The 20,380-nt window shown below is 37.4% G+C and overlaps 1 protein-coding gene across 6 annotated transcripts in view; it reads left to right on the forward strand.

Annotated features, from left to right (window-relative positions):
• NTRK2 (neurotrophic receptor tyrosine kinase 2) overlaps positions 1–20,380 on the forward strand; it is a 204,588-nt gene that overhangs the window by 76,333 nt on the left and 107,875 nt on the right. The window contains exons 12-14 of one of the 6 annotated variants that reach the window (XM_064438183.1): positions 3,744–3,815; positions 13,693–13,761; positions 14,625–20,339. The exons of 2 other annotated variants lie outside the window; for them this stretch is intronic. In XM_064438183.1, the coding sequence (XP_064294253.1) occupies positions 3,744–3,815; positions 13,693–13,761; positions 14,625–14,662 (179 nt within the window). In that variant the 3' untranslated portion in view covers positions 14,663–20,339. Of the gene's footprint in view, positions 1–3,743; positions 3,816–13,692; positions 13,762–14,624; positions 20,340–20,380 lie in introns of those variants that run through there. 3 more of the 6 variants (XM_064438184.1, XM_064438186.1, XM_064438185.1) reach the window with 3 other exon arrangements.

Below are 20,380 nucleotides of genomic sequence, written 5' to 3' on the forward strand. Positions count from 1 at the left end.
AATCAATGATCATTCGGCTGCTTGATGGTTTTCTTCAAGTTCTCTTGGTTTGATCACATTTTTAAAAAAAATTCTGCTTAATAATTTTCCAATCTTTTAACGTGGTTGATTTGTTTAATAAAGGCATTTTGAAATCAGAAAAGCAGTTCTATAATGTAGATTATGGCTTCTCTAGAAATACATTAATAGTTAGAGGAGGATTTGCAGTAGGACTGTTAGATGAGCCAAGACCGAAGGGGGCCTTCTTTGAGTTGCAGTAAGTAGACAGTAGCTGGACCTACCTAAAGAAAAAAACTATTGGAGACAATCTTTAAGAAAGGAAACTTTAGAAGAAAAACTGAAGAATATATTGATGAGGGAAAACTCACTAAGAAGGAGGATGTAGTGAAATGTAAGGTAAATGAGAAGAAAATTATCTTATGACTTCCTGTGTCTCATCTAATGGTTGGCTTTCTGCTCCCCATTTATGTTTCTATATTTCTTTAGTGCTAATCAATACAAAACAGCAGTTATTTGGATTTTTCCTGCCACACAAATTACAACTTTTTACATAATTTTATTTCATTCCATTCTATGAAGAGCTTTTTTTTAAAAAACAAAAACAAACAAACAAACAAAAAAAACAACAAAAAAAACCACAAACAAAAAAAACACCAAACCAAAAAAACAAACCCAAAACCCACTTCTCCTTTTTTAGGGCCAAATGTGTATTCCCAATAGAAAGTATGCTCAAAAGCCTTTCAGTCCTAGGAAAGATCCAAAGACTTGAAAATCGTACTCTGAATCATTGGGTACTAATAAAAGCCTAGGTAGTGTCACAGGCAATCAATACCATCATCTAGTTGCTCACAGTAATTAATGTAATATATGTGTAAACACAGACATATATATGTATACTTAAAAATATAAATAACGTTATTATATATTACATCATCTAAAGTTGACTCTCTTGAGTTGTTGCCTAGAGGTACTTCATGTTGTCTTGAATGAATTTGCAGTTTCTTTTCATGAGTAGTTTCTACATGTGCTGTTTTTGAGGAAGCCTGAAGAAAGATCCACTTGGATATGTAAAAAACTGGAGTTTGGAGCATGCTGTGGGAGCTCATTAATGATTCAGGATGGTTTCAGTTTCCCCTCCTTCCTTTCACAAGGCAAAATCCGATCAATACTTTTCTTTCAAGGTCACAACTGCTGCTTGGTCTCTGTCCTCCTCATAACCCTTGCCCAACCATATTAGTATTTTGAAGGCTTTAATTATTGTTTAATCGAGGTTGACATCAATAACCCTTAGTATAGTCAGGCTCGGACAGAAAGCCATATTATTATAGGAGAGGGCTCTGCTAGGATCCAAGTACAGGGGTGCTGTGCTCGTGAATGGCTTTCAGTCATGAAAGGGACTTTTCCCCTCCCTTCCTATCCCCAGTAATCCTGCAGTTGCATTATGGACAGGAAAGCTGTGAAATAGTGGTATAGCATATCTCAGATATTTGATTTTGCAAGATTTGTAAAACAGTTGAGTTTGAAAAGAGAAGGGTCTTTGTGAGGGAAAGGATGGGCGATGATACTTCTTACTGTGTTTTGGCCATTTGTTTTCCAGAACTGCAAGTGAAAGGAGTATTTTAAAAAATAATAATAGTTTTTGTGTACTTTTTTTGGTACATTTTTGGTACATTTTTTTTCTTTTATTTAGAAATTGGATCAGTGTAGACTAAGTAAACTTGTTACATACTCAATAACTAACCTCACTTCCTGAAGTTCTATTGTAAATCCTAAGGGGAGTACCAGATTCAGTATTTTAATTGCAGGAAAGGAAACAATGTTCCTCTAATGGGAGTGGAAACCTTTGTCCCTGTAAAATAGCTTTCCTGTTTTGAAAAATATCATAAGCAGTCATTCACAAATAGAGAAGAACACCTTAATGTCTTTGTATCTTTTGTTTGGAATTCTGTTATTCTCTCAGCCAAGCATTTTCTTTCTGAATAGGCTGCTAAAATACAGGTTTGATGCTTTGTCCAGAAGCAAGGAAGGCTGCCTACCGCTACTTACATGCTTCAGTTTTCATGTAGACAACATATTGTTGAACAGGTTCTGCTTTCTTGAAATTTAAATTCTGTAGTTTTAAGTGATATGTAGAATGAGCTGCATGTATTAGTAGGCGCTAAAAAATTAGTCCAGTATACTTTTTATGTTGGCTGAAAAATAACAAATAAAATTTAGGGCATCATCTCTTCCATCTCCTGCTTTTTAGGAACACCTGGGCCGGGTAAAGGTCTGAAGTCATGACAGAATTTACAGTTATCGTAACAATTTCATGAGCGAGTTCCTGGAGGTCAGCTTTATTGTAGAATATTATGAACACAGTTAATCATGCTCGTTCAACACAATGGATCCAAATTTGCTGTGGGTCATAACCCCTAATTAGTCAAAAACTCTCCACAGTTCACTTTGCACATTCTACTGACACCACATTTAGTATGGCTCAAATCAGTTTTATATATATTTTCTATTGATTTTATGCTGTTCATAAAATGCTAGTAATAGAAAATCTATTCCTATTGCTTTTTTGTGTGGGACTAGTACCTTAATGTTAATATAGTTTCCAAGGAAAAAGCTGTTCAGTGACTCATGTGAAATACATTGGAGGGAATTTGTACATACATATATAAAAATGTGCAGCTACACAAATTTTCAAGCAGTATAATTTAAGTAAATGATTTAAGTTGAGCCCTGCCATTTGGCAGGGGTTTCCTTTTATATGTTTTTTATTTTTAGAGGTTTGTCCCTACATTGAATTCATAATGTACATCTAGGTCTTCTGGCCACAGATCTGTTGTCTTTGCATGTGAAGTCCATTTTTTCATGTTGCAAAGATTACTTAGCACTGATATATGAAAACTCAGGGCAGAGAGGCTTGAATAGGCAAAACTTTGTTGTGACACCTCATGCTGAACTACCTTGACTAGAACAGGAGGAGACATGGAAACCTGTTTTTTGCTACATAGATACCCCCTGCCTTACAGGAAGCAGCGAGAGAACACCAGGGTCTCTGGCCCAACAGATGGCAACTTGCAGAAGCTTTAGGCAATGCAAGTTATTAGAGGTTAATTCCAGTACTGGGAGGAAGGAGTAGGGCCAGGTGCTGAACAAGCTCTTTTGATGTTAGGTATTCTGAAGATTCTTTCATGCAGTGAATTACTGGCTTGGTTGTTAATGAATGAGGTTTTTGTCTGTCTATGATCCCCAACAAAAGAAAAGCCCCAAACAAAAACCATAAACCCCGACCAAAAAAAGTGTTCCATGCAGTATGACTAAGTATTGACTGATGACCTCAGTGGGGGCTAACTGTCCATTAAGTTCATCTTTGCAGGCCAAGAAGAATTTGGCCAGTGGCTGAAGAATATCTCCTCACTGCTTATCATAAAGCATGATATTACAATTCTTTCATAAATATTTTAAAGCCGTGCATATTTCTATAGCTCTAAAACAATGTAGGAGCTGTGTCTGGTTAGCATCCAGCCCCAAAAATATCAGTTAATAGTGACAGCCCTCCTCACAATACAGTTTGTTACCTGTGAAAAATGTGAACTGGGAACAAGCTAGAAGTATTGCAACGGATGTTTTCTGCAGAGTAGGACGGAAAATAGAGCAATTGGTGAATAAATATAAATCAAAAAAAGAGTAGAATTGGCAACTGCAAACCAAACTCTTGACAATTGCATTAATGGTAATGCATTCCATTCCAGTTCATGGTGAAGTAAAAGGAGTTGGTCTGGTAGATCAAATATGGCTTTCATTGCAAGACTGCGACAATGAAGGTGAGATGATAAAGCTATTCAGACTCCTAACCTATAAAGAGCAAAGACTGTATTGTTTTTAAATATACCTGGTGAATTTGCAGAATTATTTATTCTTAGAAGAGATGTTGTTATAAAATACTACATTTGTTTTCAGTTATATTTCTGGGATCTATCTATTCTATTATGTGTATGTATATGTACAGGTCTACATACATTTTTGGTCATAAAAATATCTATGCAGTCAAAATTGTGAATAATTAATGAGGCATGTTAGGTTCCTGTATGAATCTGGGAAATTCTTTTTGTGTAAATGTCAGGGCATTGAACAGGCCTTGAAAAGGATTTTATTTTGTTGAAATATTTGATAAATTGGGGTGGAATAAATACAGTGTGAGACTGTAACTTGCTGTCTTGTTTTGCTCATTACAAGTACATAGTGAAGCAATTGGTAAGAATCCATTCAGTGTAAGCCAACCCAGCTGTATGTATAGGAAAAAGTCCCAAATGACTACTCTCTTTAGATGAGTGGGGCGTTGTTGTTTTTTTTTAAGTTTGCTAACATGTTTTTAATCATCATTTTATTTTTGAGTCCAGACAAGATTGAAATCACAAGATCTCTCAAGTACCTGTTAATATATTTTTCAGACAGATTGTCAAAAATTGCTTCTGTTCCATCAATATTGATTCATGGCACCAAGCCTAAATAATTAGAACTGGCCAAATACCAGGCTTTTGTGTCCTACATCAACAAAATCAGTACAATTATTTTGAAAATTATTTAACCAGTTGCAATACTAGCATGCATTTCACATAACTGACTCATGTCTTCCATTGCACTTCAAGTAATCAGAAATAACTTAGTTCTGTATTATCTGTTAAAGTGGTCTCCCTGGAGAGTAGACACAGTGTGTGGTTTGCATGTACTATATAATTTCACTTGGTTCTAGGGCAAAGCACAGCAGTGTTTGAGGCTACCGGTATGCCATCAAAGCAAATAGGGCTAGGGTACATTCTCTGGCCCTTAGGCAAAGGCACAGGTCATGTCAATATGTTTAAAACTCTCTTCTCCCTGATCCCTCAAATAAGGTGGCCTCCTACATAGTGTATTGCAAATAATTCCTGACCCATGCTGTCCTTTGAACTGTACTTGGGCGTTGTCTGGGAGAGTGCTATTTATCTTATATAGATTAAATAATTGTGCGCAAAAAGAAGATATACCCTTGCTCAGGCTTGGGCTTTAGCCTTTTTTTATTTACTGACACAAATATGCCCTGAGCCTCTTTGTCTTTGAAGTCTTTAGCTTAGTAGGATAGGCCTGGAAGCAACTAGTCTTGCACACCCCATTTACACTAAAGAGTTTTCAGCTTGTTAACTACTGTTTGGGTCTTACGGTGTCCGTTCCACGTTTGAATTCACACAATTACTCTGGTAGGGTGGAGTCATTCAAGCTATAGTTTGCAGCAGCAAACTCTTGCTTCAAGTAAGTCTGAGTTTATTTTCTGGGACGAAGTTCAGGAGGTGGGGATGACATGTGAACCCAATCTCATGGAAGGAAGGCAGGTGTAAGCCCTGTTGCTGATTCTTTCTGCATTGGCAGTGGCATAAGTGAGAGCACCACCTTGAGCAATGCTGGCAGCATCACGGCCAAAGCATTTCTGGGTTCTAGGGACTCCTGACCTGCCATTGTTGCAGGCTGGGACCTGTTTGGTTTCTGGAGCCCAAAGGTAGGTAGTGATTCTGTTTGTCTGACCAAAGAAGAGTGAGATGTATTAGTCTGGCTATTTGTTAATTTAAAAGGCACGGGGATTTGATTGTGAAGGCTGAGGACTCTGGATTTCTTAAACAGTGCCTTTACGGGCAATTGTCACCAAGTAAAGCATCAATAACTCTGTTCTTTCAGAAGAAATATCTTTTATTTCAAATGCATTTCAAGCATTTTGTTAACCTTAATATGGCTACAAGACCATTCTTCCTGTAGAAAGAGGGAAATTCAGACGGCACACCTTAGCAATGCTGTAGAAATAACTAAGCAATAGCACCATTCCTTTCCTGGTTCTGTCCCTACAAAGTTGTATGACGGTAATATGTTTGAGAGTAGTTTTTCTTGATTGGGTAACAGGACAGGAGCTTGTTCCACATGCACGGAGAGGGAAAGGATATTTCTGGGACTGTTCACAAAGCTTGGAAAGTTATGTTCATAGTGCATCAGTGGTAGCAAATAAACAGGATTTGAATAGAGACATAGCATATATAGAGCAGCTCCTGTTGCAGGAACACAGTTTCAAATAAGAGAACAGCCTTACTCACTCCCTTGCTAATAGCCTCCCCTGGAAGTTATGGCAATAAGCAACTAAACATGGTATCCATTATAGACTCATGTCTAATCTGTTTCATGTTAATTAAGTTTATAATTACACGGTATCATTTAGTAAAATTGTTTACTTTCTCCCGTAAAGTCACTGAGTCTTAGGATGGGGTTTTTGAGCTGTAATTTAGGTGCAATTGGCCTTTTAAATATAGTATGTGTTTTGTTCTATCAAAAAGCTGCTGTAAGAGGTAACATTTATAAATACAAAGAGTGGGAGCTTTCCTTTTTCAAAGACCATTTTCCTTCTCCATTCCTTGCGGTATCCTGTGAAGGGTGCTCCTTTGAATGGAGATCCATTTTGTGCCCATGTAAAACTGAGAACAAAGTGAAGCAAACCAAGGCCGGACTGGAGTAATTGCACATTGTTTTCACGTTGCCTCCAAGCAGCTGTGATCCAGAAGACTCAAACTGCTTCATTTAGTACTGTATTGTGCAGTATTTCCCCCTAAAAATATTCTCTGACTTCTGTGTTTGGGAGGAATCACAGGGATGTTCAAAGCCAAGCAGTGTCTTTGGTGTGATTCCAACTTACTGCAGTATCTGGGGAGAAATAACAGTCCCTGGAGCCTTGGAAGAGGTGCGGGACCTGAATAAATATACTGCAAGCTGCCTACAGAATGTGTGTCAGACTCTGAGATGGCTTTTCAGGAGTATAAATCCAGACCACGAGGTTCACGAGGAAACAGACCATGCCTCATACTTCTCTTCCCTCAAAGGCCATGTGTTGCTGTGGAGGAGGACTGATGTAGATAGGATTCAGTGGAAGGCAACTGTAAGATTGTCTCTCCTTAGTGCTGTGACGTTAGGATTTGTGGTAAAAGACAACTAGCAGAGGTTCTGGGGTATTTTGGGTTTTTTCCCTATGGGATCTATGTCTTAATTTTCCTATCAGGAGAGAATTTGTGGGGTGAAATACTTAAGCCAAGATTGTATCAAAATGGGGCAGTGATCTTTGGCCCTGAGACCTTAAAATCTGCACAGGATGGAGGAAGAAAAGATGCACAGAAATGATGCGGTAGTGTTCATGGAGCAAAACAGTAACTGCGCTAGGTGGGATTTGGCTCTTTGTTGCTTGCTGTCAGTCCATTATCCTGATCATTCACCATGCACAGATCAGGTTTTTTAAGGAAGGTCATTAATTGCCACATGGAAGTGCTTGAATAGTAGTGACTGTAAAGGAAGGCAGTTGAGATTAAAGAAATGAAAAAAAAAAAAAAGTGTTACTAGAGGCAGTCAGTGATTAGGGTGTGCATCTTGTAAGAAGTATTCAGACTTCACATATTTAAGGTAAATGTAATAGAAAGGAAGCTGGAGAATTGCTCAATAACAGCTATGAGGCCTGTAATGATCAAAGGAGTTAATATTGTTGTAAGGCAAGTAAGCAAAATAATCCCATTATAAATGAGTATATATGATATAGTTCCATAATTCTTACTGTACAGGAATAAGAAACATTATTTCCCTAATTTGTATATAAAAACTGGCTTGCCAAGTTCTTGTCAAAAAGCCATATATTGAAAATGTGGAATATCTATTTATCCTTGGAATTATGAAAGCTAATGTGGTAGTAAAGTTGGCTTCAATACTCAGGCAGAGATGGAATGGTTTCGAAGTTGACAGTGATTCTTTTTTTCAAAGGGGTAAGACCTAATTATGCTGTGTCCTTCATGTGCTCTGATCTTCTTTCTTGTGGCTGTAAACTGACACTTGTCAAAAGTGTATCTGTGTAGTAGCATTTCTGTATTTTACATGCATACTAATGAGTGTATTAAACACAAATGCTAGGGATGTCGTAGGGTAAACAGCTTTTTTTCTTAACAGCTTTGACTTTTCAAGTACTTGCAGAAAGCTTTGAGAAAGCATTCCTTGATATATTGATGGATCTCTCAGGCATACAGTGTTTCATGCAAATGAAGTGTAAAGTAACTTGCAGACATCCATGTTTTAAAATGTGTATGCAGATAGTAATTGCTACACCCTTTCCTGTGAAGTATTTCTATCAATATGCGTTTTCTGTGGTTCTGTAGGGAGCTGCTGTTACTGCACGGTTGTTTCTGAGTCTGAACAGTTGCTTATTCATGCTCTCTTTTTCACTTTAACCTGTCCCTGAATTATAAGCTGTGCAAAATATATGCACTGACTAGCCTTGAGCACTGGTAGTGTAAGCTTCAGCTTTTAATGTCCTTGACTCTCACTAATCAATAGCAAGCAAAACAACTACAGCATCAGCAGCAGTACTGTAAAAGGAAACGTCTGTTGGATATTGTGCTGGAATACGTGAGGGTAATGACTCTCCTTGAGAAAGATGCAATATTTTCTTCTTAAGAGTGCTGAGCACAAATGTTTCATTTTCTGCTGCCTGCTTGGAAAATGAGCACATCTTGCAATGTATCATACTGGGAAATAAAATAAAAACTCCAAATCAGACTAAGGAAAAACAGATTAAGATATTAAATGATCTTTGTTAGCAATGTAGAGGACTGTTAGCCCAAAATATTTTTGGCCTCTAAAATGCTGAGTAGACAGGTCAGGTTTTACTCTCTCTTGGTTCTAACTCATTTCACACGGAGAACAGCTTTATAGGGTTCTACACTAAAGTACATATAATTCTGTTTGACCCCCTTTCTCTTTTTATGAACTTGTAGATCAATGAAACAAACCATTAAATAGATTGAATGCTGCCTGCAACACTAATGTTAATGGCTCCAATTTTATTAAGTCCATTTAGAAATCTCATACAGGTGGGAGCATCCATAAAATGACAAAGTATGTATCCTTACCCGTGGGGCGTAAATTTAAACATTAGAGGAAAAGGTAGTGATAGTGGAAAAGAAACCTTGCTGAGACACTGCAGTGTTTTGAAGAATTGTAAAGGAGAGCAGAAACTCTTTGAGTTACTATAAATAGTCCTGAGGTTAATATGATATTGTATTGTGTATTGTCTTCCCGATGTTGTAAGCAACTGGAGCACATAAGAGGGTCAAGACTCTTTATCTTGATGTACAGCTTCATGGGACAGCCTGTTTAATCTCTGCCAGTCCTAGTTCTTCCAGTTTCTAAGTAAATTCAGTTGTTGGAAAATCTTATCTGGAAAGAGAGACTAATGTGAAATTCAGATCCAGAATTTTCTGGGAAACCCTGGTCTCTAAGAAGTTCAGAGTGTGTCCAAGTCTGTCTTTGTGGTTTTAAGTCTCCATGTCCGTGTCGTTTTAGAACTTCGGTTTTCATTTGTTTGTCTTCTATCCATGCTTTTATCTTTAGGTAAAAAAAGTACTATTTACATATGTCATTAGAGCTCTTAATGACATGAATGTAAAATACTGTCTTAGTGCCTCATGAGGTAGAAGCGATGTTTAGAAATAAAGAAAAAGTTGTATTAAATGTGTATGTTACTGTGCTCTGAAACATGAGGCAGTATTGAGCCTGGAGCATTCAAAATCTGCAAAATCCTAAGAAAAAGTATGGATTTCTTCAGACAACTTTATCTTCTGCTGCTGTGTAGGCATTACTCTAATGAGGCAAGTCATTTTCTTTTTGTGCAATAAACATTCTCCAGAAACCTATCCAGGAGCCTCTCCTCGCTTTCCAATAAAAATGAGGTGACATTTTGTCCTCATTTTGCCACAGTGTTAGCTAGCACTGCTCTTTGAAGCAGTGGCTCAGATCCAAGAAGCAAATAAAAGTAGGAATGAATTGTTTCATTTAATTTTCTACTTGAAATCAGAAACTGACAAATTTGATAAGGATACCTTTTTAGGTAATGCAACTACATCTTCTCTTTGCATTCCTCCCTTCCACTCAGCAATTTGAGCTTTCTCCATATAAATGCCGGTTCATTTAAAAAGACCAGAGATACATGTCGTGTTATGCTCGATTTCCCCCAAGCTGGAAAAAGTAGGAATGTAAATTGATTTTTGTCTCAAAATACCCCGTTTGGATCAAGGCCCCAAGTAACATTCTGTTTAGGAAAAACCATATGTATTTGGTGAAGAGAGAAAGCATAAGAAGACTTAACATCATAGAAATTTTCAATTGCTCAGCAATTCTTTTCCTTGTGCTTTCCCTAGGATGCTTTGGTTTACATGTATGATCTCCAAATTTATGCAATTCATATGTAGAGACATATTTGGAGAGCGGGATGTGAGTATGTGAAACTTAGTTTTGAGTTCAGTTAAGTCATCATTACAGGAAACTTTTGTTTACTCTGGCAGAGTTTAGGTCAGGTTTGTAATGACCAGGAAAGTTTGCCTGCAGACCTCTGATTCATGTACAACTGATGAGATTATATTATTTCAAATCCCATTGGAGTAAAAAGGTTTTCAGCAAACTAAAATTTATCATCTCACTTTGTGAAAAAAGTTTGGAAGACAATCATATAATAACTTCTTTCTTCCTGATTGACTTAGATGGAGGCTTGTAGGGAGCATAGCCAGTGAGGAGAGGCATGGTCAAGATTGTTGGGACAGGTAGAAATTGAGCCCATGGATGTGTGACTGTCCCCATACCAGCGATGTTCCCAAACATGGAAATGCATTAGATGTTATGATGCCATTAAGTGCTCAGTTCTGTGTTATGTGCTGGTTAAAGGAGGGAAAAATTGGCTTCTTTACATGTAAAAAGGATCATGTTTATGAAATACTCTTCTTCCAGAATGAGTTCAGTATGCGTAAACATATGGCTTTTTTGCTATTATACTTTTCTTTTTATGCTTTCTTTGCTAAAGAATAGAAAAGCTAAAACCAATTGGTCTTAAAGGTATTTTATTTAGCTCCCAATGAGAGTAAACTCTTAGGAAGTTACAGAACATCCAGTTGTTGGGATACAGGTCTGCAAATCTCATGAGATAGGCAGCTGTGGTACTTCAGAAAGCCAATTGTAGGATTAAAAAAAAAAATCCTCACTGATGGCTCAACTGGATCCACATTAATAGCATAATTCAAACTACGATTTATGTAGCACATTCTCTTTGGGGTAGAGTAGTTAGACTTAAACGTTACGTCCCCAAAACAGTGTATTGCAAAATTGTTATGTTTGTTTTAAGACTAATAATAAGTACAGCACCCACTTCAAAATGCTCTGAATGAAGAGCTGATATTGGAAATAAAGTATCAGCAGGTTACATTTTAAACTACTTATTTTCCTTATTGTCTTGGACACATTTACATCTGGGAGAGACAGATACACAATGTTCCCTTAAAGGATGAATGAAGTTCTGTCATTCCTTATACAGGGAAGATGGATAGCTTTTTTTCTCTCTTCCACTTTTGAGTTTTTTATTTTTATTCTTTAGTGTACTTTCCCCTGCCAGTCTGAGTGGCAGCTTACATAACAGCAATGTTTTTTTAAAACTAGTATTAAACTCAGAATCCAGTGCCCCAGCAGCAACTCAAGCCAAAATCAGGCTCTGCCTCAACCTGCCTAACTGAATCCTTTTGAACTCTGAAAAGCCAGATGAGAGGTTGGCAGTTACGACATGAGAAATTGTCTTCTAAATACCCACTGCCCATAATACTTTGCCTCTGTTAGCTCAGTGACTCCAAGTAGTCAGAGAGCTAGTGTACAAATTAAGTCCAGATTGCCTGCTGCTTAATGGGTTTGTAGCTTTTTCTGCTTTCCCTGGAACCATTTTTTTAAAGCACTTCTGTTCATTTTCTGCATCTTTATATTTCAGTCCTTTTTTCTCATTCCATTTTACCTGTGTTCTGTCAGACCTTTCCTATCTCTCCCTCCTCACCCCACATCTCCCCGCAATTATTCTGTATTTCTGTGTTCTTTTCTACATACTTTACCTGGGTGCGTTCCATGTTTCAGTGAATGAGATCAATATACCCCCTTTTTAAAAATCTTTTTCTTTTCTTTCCTTTCTTTTTTTTTAACTCCTTCTATTAACGATTTTTTCCTATAAAAGATGTATTTGTGATTAATTCTTCTGCATTCATTAGGACTTGCAGGACGCCCTTGTGGACTTCTTGACTCCCGTAGACTGTTCAGGTCCTAGGTCTGAGTATTCTTCCATACTGGTTGTTTTAGACATCACTGTTGACTACTAGAGTTACTAATATACATGCAGATGCAACTAAATATGAGCAGACCTATTGTCCACCTGGGTTTTGTATAGTACTGTACACCTAATAGTAGTTCATCCATTAACTTCTCAATTGAAAATTCAGAGGTGACTTTACACACAGCAGTGTGATCCATTGTGATTGCAGCAGATGAGGTAAGGAACAAACTAAAAGGCCAGAAAGCTTTCACTTTTTAACAGTCTGGTGTAGACGTGTGTTTTCTATGTAAATATATATCTGTCCTTTGACTTGGTGTCTAAGAACGTATGCAATCTCACAGATTTAAAAAAAAAAAATTCCAGAGAAGAGGTCTGAATGGCCTAGGAGATTTGAAGTGAAGGTAGCAACCATGCAGTAGATTTCAATTCTAGACTACCAAAACCCTCATGGTACTTCTCTTTTTCCATCTAACCTGTAACTTCCAAACATCCTTCAGAAAATTACATAGGAGATAATGATTAAGTACAGTGACTCAGTAAAAATACTGAAGAAAGGCCTGGAAAAGCCTGCCGTGTGCAGAAATGGATCCTCAGTCTTCTTCAAAACCTGTCAGACAGATATTGCAACATGCATATACAGTCATGAAGGTCAACATATTTTACAGCCAGGCATTTTTCTTGACATTACAGTAGCCATTTAGGGCTGTGATGTAATACACTGTGTGATTAACTGGATTTTCAACGATACGGTTTTGGTTTTGAATTCTCTCATAGAGAGCTTATTTCATGGTGTGGCAAAACCATATGAATTCAATTTAAGATATTTTATATATATGTGGGGAGGCACTATAAGTAGCAAGAACCAGAATGATGTAAGCTTCAGTAAGAGCACAGATTCCAACAATAATGTTGTGTTCCTTGCAAGTTCTTAAGATACTCATCGCTACATGTGGATATGACCATAAGAGACTGATATTTTCAATGTCAGTCTAGGCTAGAGCCATTCTCTCTATGTGAAACAGCCCCTGTGCAGAAGCCAAGCTGTTCTGAAATGATGCTTACTTCAGCTGATCCTATATTTTTGTCGGTGAATTAGCCAGGTCCTTTGTTTTTTCTTAATGCCTTACACTAAACCTTATCAACTGTTTCAGAGGAAAAGAATTTTGCCACACCCTTTTGGAAATGCTCGGTGGCCCAAAGCTAGCATGTTCAGCTTCTAAATGTGCCATTACATACTTTCAGGGTAGAAGTACTAAGAGTGCCTCAAGGTTAAAACAAGCAAGAAAATGCAATGTAAATGAAACTTGAAACTGATAGCATAAGTCCCATTCATTTAAGGCAAATCAAGATTTGGCTCTGAATTGCTCTTTAAAGTGCTGTGGAATACAGATAAACTTTCATTCTTTATAAACATTGAGAACTTACTAAAGCAAGGTAAAGACAAACAAACAAAAACTACTGATGAAGTTTACATTTGCAGGATGACAGTACAACTCATGTTTTTTTTTTTCAAATGTCATTAGAACAAGTAATGGTGACAGTCAACAGTGATGTACATAATAACTCAACTGCATCAGATAACAACAGACTGGGTAAGAAAATACTGCCTTAGGAAGTACCTATGCTATAGAGTCACATTGTTGGATTTCACGCCAAGCATAGCCTTCTTTATAGTTCTTAGCCTTAGACAGTCAGGTAATGTTTGGGGGATGGGTTCACAGGGTTCCTCCTTCATCTCAGAACAGAACATCACCCAGGGATTTTAACTTGTGTTTCAATGTGCTATAATATTTAGTTGTAGATTTTTAAGTTCCTGTGATATTCAGAAACAATAAATTTTAATTAACTAGTATTTCACCCAGGTCCACTTTTTTCTGCCATTACAAAGTCATTGATGACGTTAAGGGCAGGACCCTGTTTGGAGCAGGCAGAAAGGACGATGAGCGTAGAGCTGAGATGTGAAACAAAGGTTACAGAGGAACCTGGTGTTGTACTCACAGTAACTCCGTGATATAGCTGGGTTCCCTTTGCTTAGCTGATGACCAGATCAAAGACAGAGCTTGATTGTGCAGCCAGGCTTGTTCACCATAGGCTTTTGTGCAAGGCAGACTGAGGTTGTTCTGACCCATGCATAGTACAGTCCCTGGTTGGAGAATTCTAGATTTCTAGCATTACAGCTCAATATGAATATTTTGATATGCTAAAGACAAATGAGTAATACGCCTTGTACATTTTTAATTAACAAATAAAATTGTTGGCCACAAGATAGAGCTAATGTTGTCATTTTCATAAATTCATTAACAATTTTTATTTAACATTTTATGTATGCTTTAAATGCATTTTATGTTTATGTCTTTGAATGTCAAGTATTCATTTGTGTTTGGACTTTTGTATTAATTTTTCTTTGACTTTTTTTAAAAGCATGATTTCTCATATTTTATTTTGTTTCTTTTAGGTTTTGTTTTATTTCATAAGATCCCACTGGATGGGTAAATGAAATAAAGAAAAGATGAGAGAGGGGCTGTTGAGCTTGTGGAAGCTGTATGCTGCACACTAGGGAGTGGACAGTGTTCTTGCCCAGTGAAGTGCCACCTCCCTTGGACTTCTCTTTTAGACATTGGTTGTGTTTGGAGAACCATAGAAGTACTTTCAAATCAGTAGCTGTTTTTGCAAGAGCAGGGTGAAGCCAAGCCCTGAGGCAGCTATAAAACTCAAGAAAGTCCAGAAATAAGCTATCACACTTTTTCCTATTGCCTTGTCCTCACTGGTCTTCCAAAATGACATTGAGATGAAATTACATCATATTGTTTCCTCTGTCAATTTTTTCTGTTTGAACTTAACTGGAAAGATGTTGTTTTTATAAATAATATTTATCAAAGGTGAACTGCAAAGTTGCTTTTATTGCATTAGTGGCTCTGCAAAACTTCTACACATGCTTAATTTTAGTGTGTGTGTAGACTCGTTGATTTCAATGGGTATTCTCACGTCCTTAAAATTAAGTTCTTGTATATTTTCAGGATATGGCCTTAAATGCTAAAGCACTAAATTGCAGAGCTAGCCCTGCAAATCTCATTTATTTATGTGGTTCCACTGACTTTACCAGAAAGTTGGAGAATATGAGCTGTATACAGAAAGGTGGCAATACTGTTCATTAGTGCGTTTGGTTATTGAACCAGTGCCATCACTTACACATTCAGTTACGTCATGATTATTCAATATAGTCCATAAGTTTTGGTAAGTGTACAAATCTTTAGTAGGCTGGAATGCTGATTCTGAGCCAAGAGTAAGAATAACAACACTATGCTGTTGGCCCTTCAGACTGTATACTTACAGGCCTATTTAACTGTTCATATTTAACTGTGAAGTGTAATTCAGAGTATGCTTCAGTACACTTCAGAGGAGAGTCTACTCTCTTTTGAGAAGAATTTACTATAACAAGTAAAGCTAAGTGAAGGCATAAGCATTTTCCAAGAGCAGAGACTGCATTTAGATATAGTTCTAGACATTCATTTTCATGCTATTTACCTGAGTTTATAATTTGATCTTTTCAGTTTGGGAATAATTGTAAGAAAGATGAAGTTTCAGGGTTTTTTAACTGAGAGTTAGCTACAAAGATTAGCAGTAAAAGACAGAGATAGATGCTTGCATTTCCGTGCATTTTGATTATACTTCTGAGCTACGGTCTGATTTTAATTCCTTAAAATTATGTTTAGTGAAAATAGGAGATGGTGTTGTTTTGTCTCTCCTGTATTTGCTTTTCATTGGTTTTACTTTTTAATTTCAGCCATTTTCATGCTTCCACTGAAACACTGTTGTCTTTCCTTTTGCTGTGGTCTTTTACGGCATACACCATCCCTCTCTTTCTACAATACTATCTTGACTATTTTGTTCTATCTCCATATACTTACTTGCTTTTTGCCTTTTAAGACTTATAGTTGTTTGACTTCTTTCTTGTGAACTTTTCAATCTCTCACATCCAAGTTCTTTATTCCTACTGTCCTCAAGTTTTGGAAATATCCTTATTAGTCAAGAAATATGTCCACATTTGCATTCCTCATGGCCTATGTAGTGAGATATTTCCTTTCTCCTGCCACTGGCTGGGGAAGGGGAGTTGCAGTTGCTAAAGTGCTTTCTTCACTTCTCCAAAATCTGTCCCAAAGATGTGTCCTTCTCCCCACACTGAAGAAGAGGGCAGAGCTGGAAGTCTACTGATGACCTAGGAATCGTGGTGTCTTTGTCGCCCTGCACATACTGTGGTGATTTGGAGAGGGATGGCAGCAATTAAGGATATCCATCATAGTTCATGTTTGAAGTGAGACGTCAGCAAGTGTTCTGCTGTTCCACGGATACAATATTAGGAATGTCTGCCTTTTTTCCTCCCTAAGTCTATGTGGACGTGGTCTTGTGGAGAGATACTAACTTTCTCTGCTTTTTACTGCATCTCTTTTAACTTCCTTTTAATTTGTTTGGTCTCAGACTTCTTGCTTACCCATGAATCTCTCCTTCTGTTGAAATAATATCTGATGCCATTGAGCTGATTCTAAATCAATGGAGAATCATTTAGGTCAGCAATATTTGAGCTAAAGTCAGTGGAGTTACATCAGATGTAAGTTGGATCAAGAGCAGAGCTTGACCTAGTAGCCCAGATTCCAGTCTTAAGTTTTGCTGGGACAAAGTCAACATATTTCAGTTATGTATTCACAATTTATTGCCAGATAAATGAGGTGAGAATCTGAACCCTTTTCTTTTGGCAGGGAAAAGGCAAACTTGCAGAGCTGGAATTTGGCAGTTGATTTTTGAAATATTTAATTTTAAAAGGTTGTTCTTTCTGATTCATAATATTTATTTGCATAAATGTGCACAGTTATTGATTGGGGATTTTACGTAATTTTTTTGTAATTTATTTTGTAGCACTTTGCAGTTCATCTTTGTGGTATAGGAGTAGGTTTGACTTTCAAATATTTCAGCATGTACTGACACAGTATTTTGGATTTTATGTAATCATGGAGGTAACTTTAATAAACCACAACTGATTTATGCACCACTGAAATATATATTTTTATATATATAGTAGAATATCCTTCTTACATAGTTTGTACTATATCTTTTATATTAGCCCTCAGTGCACTATTACTTGATGCAGATATTCACAGAAACTTATGGATTACAGCACATGATTAGTTACTAATAATATCTTAACGCAGATGTTTAATGCTTGATGGAAAAAGACTACGTGTTCCTAAAATGGTTTCTTTCCAGTATGTGGACAGAGCCTTTTAAAGCTAAGGGAGCAAAACTTTTAATGTGGAAATTATAGTACCCACTAGCTCCTGTCTTTCAGCTTGATTGTAAGTGACATTGCTTGTAACTGTAGAGATTCTGATCTGCCCAAATGGTGTTGGTTTACAAAGGGCTCAGTTAATTACAAATTCTTGACCTCCTTAAAATAAAGTGAGACTCTAAGAATCATGCAGGAACCGTTAACATGGTAAAAGTTGCTGAACATCCAGGATTTGACATTAAAAAGCTTTTACATTGTTTCACTGAGCAATAAAAAAGGCTATGAAACGGCTGAGGGCAGAGTTGCTATTTTTTTTCACTGTGCCAGACATAAAACTAAAATAAAAGCATATTTCTAATGTTCTGCTAGAAGAGGTTTATTTATACTAGAATTTACTTTAAATTGACATTTAATATACTCAGAGAAGTACTGAGATAAGCTGTTGAGCAGTTTGATGGGCAGATTAGTTGGGGGACTGGAGAGGAAGCACTGCTGGCGGTGTTTTGTTGTAAGGCAAGGCTTATCATCTAGTCTGTTAAATAAACCCATTCCTGTTGAATTTGGTGGAAGTTTGACCAGTGGCCGGGTCTATGTTGCAAACAAGCGCATTGCTCCAGGCCAAGCCTGGGGTCTGTGTTGTGCTTGCTGCAGCTGCCTGCTGTGCCAGGTGAGGTGGCGGGCCCTCATGAAAGCTGTTCTTGCAGAAAGGTGTGTGGGGACCATGTCTCTTTCTGATGGGAGTTGTGGGAGCTCACTGCCATGGCAGAGGGAGGCTGCTGTGCATGGCAATATGTGTGTGTCTGAGTACCCCAAGCTGGGCAAGGCAGTCCCCAACCTTTCCACTGCCTTTGACTACCAGCTGGATCTCTCCCATGCAGCAGTGAAGAAAACCAATCATTTCAGTGGGAGCAAGATCCCTGGGGGCAGCAGACAGTGCCAAGAAAACCTGTGGACAGCTAGTTGGAAACAGTCCTTCTTCAGATAGTTCTCTCAGGAACTGCTCTTTCTTTTTTGACTGCTGGCAGAAGAACTATAAATCCATTTCCTTCCTAGGGTACAGCCAATCCCTAAGCACAGTTTTTCAAAGATTAAAAAACTAAATTAAAAATTTAAAAATTTGAAAGTTTTTAATGGATTGGGCAACTAAGTATTTTGTTCATATTAATTTCAAAAGAAAACCCCAGTAGCTTGCCTGAAGGTTTTTAGCTGCTCCTTCTTCTTCTTCTTCTGCTTCTGCTTCTTCCTTGTCATTCTCTCTGGCTTCTTCTGCTCCTTCCAGTTTTCAGTGGTTCTGTCTTTCCTTCTCTCTGTTCTTGAGAGAGGTCAACATCCTCCTTCACGAGCTGCAGTAAGCTCTCTTCTCCATAGGGTACAAATGTGCAGGGTGTTTGAATATAATTTTGAAGGACTTTGCTGTCACTATGTGATGGTGTAAAGTAATCCGGCTTATAACATAGGACCATGTTGTACCAGATTTTGTCATCCGATCTCCTCAGCAAGGGTTCATGGATGGTTGGAAGTATTGAGAACTGTAAATACAGCCTTATAGGAAGCACAGAGAACATTGGTACCATGTGTTTCACAGCCCATTTTATTGTCCCACTTACATGGGAATGTGTGTCCCCAAACTTTCGAAGCTGTCTTCTATTTGTCCTTTTTTTCTTTTGTACATACAAATTAAATCTGCTGTGAAAATAAAAAATGATGCATTAATTGGAAATAAATACAGCTGTTTAGTTCCACAAGTATGTAGACTTTATGATCAAACTTGTAGGTGATGTTGCTGTCTTTTAATCAAACCTCAAGGTTAACTGATTAACTTTTCATCAAACAAAGATAGATTGAAAGAGCCCACATTAGAGTGTGTATTGTTTTGATACGGACATGCAATATCCTTCTAATTTTAATAGCATCCTTCCATGATTAGCTATATTTTTGCAGCTGCAAGGAGTGTGGCGGATAAGCACATGTCTCCTGTCCTGGAGCAGAACTGCAGGCAGTGTAGAGCCAAACTGCTTTCATTTTGAAGAGGGCAATTCCCCCATAGTCCCTAGAGACAGCAACTCACATCAGTGTTACTAAGCAGATTATGTCTTAACATATGAGGAAACTCCCTTCATTGCATACACATTTTCACTGTAACTCTGTTCCTCAGCTGGAATGACAAGAACAACCATATAGGATTTCAGGGAACTGTCTGATATTCAAGGAAGTAGAGGGTGAAGTCATGGCCTTCTTGTGATGGCTTTGATTTTGCCTTGATGTAAGCAGTATAGGGCTCACTCCTCAGGCATGTCCACAAAACAGGAAAGGAAATTCTGACTTTTTTCCTGAGATTTTTTTTTAATAAAGCTATTTCATTGATATTACTGGCTTTACTAGTGTGAGAGGAGAATTGGGCTGCCATACCACTGCACAAATGCAAGACCAGAATCTTTGGCAAATCTATTTGAAATGTTTCCCATTGCTATTCAGAGCCCTGTGTTCCTTGGTCTTTCTTAGATTTCAGGTTCAACTTAGAAAAAGGAAGAGAGTAATTCTGTTGGTATCAAAGTCTAGAACCTAAGCATTCTTCATAAAAAAAATCTGTTTTTCACATGTTGAAAAGAGCAATATTCTAAATGATAGCACAAAAATGCCTTCTACCATAACATCACATTATAAAAAAATAGTTTGCTGTACTCCATCAGCAAGCTGTAAGTCTTTTCTCACTCTCTCTCCCTTCTAATTCTTCTTGTTTAAACTGTTTTATATTTCTTGTAAATAACAGACAATCATTGTTTTTATTCCCAAGTACTACCATAACAGTTTGGACAATCTATACTTACAAAAAATGTACTTGACGAACTTACTTTTAACAGGCCAATAAAGTTTTATAATTCATTATCATTGTGTCTTTCACTCTCTGTAAATTGATCACTTCTAGTATT

Source organism: Phalacrocorax carbo, chromosome Z (genome assembly GCF_963921805.1).
Source record: "Phalacrocorax carbo chromosome Z, bPhaCar2.1, whole genome shotgun sequence".
Lineage (NCBI taxonomy): Eukaryota > Metazoa > Chordata > Aves > Suliformes > Phalacrocoracidae > Phalacrocorax > Phalacrocorax carbo.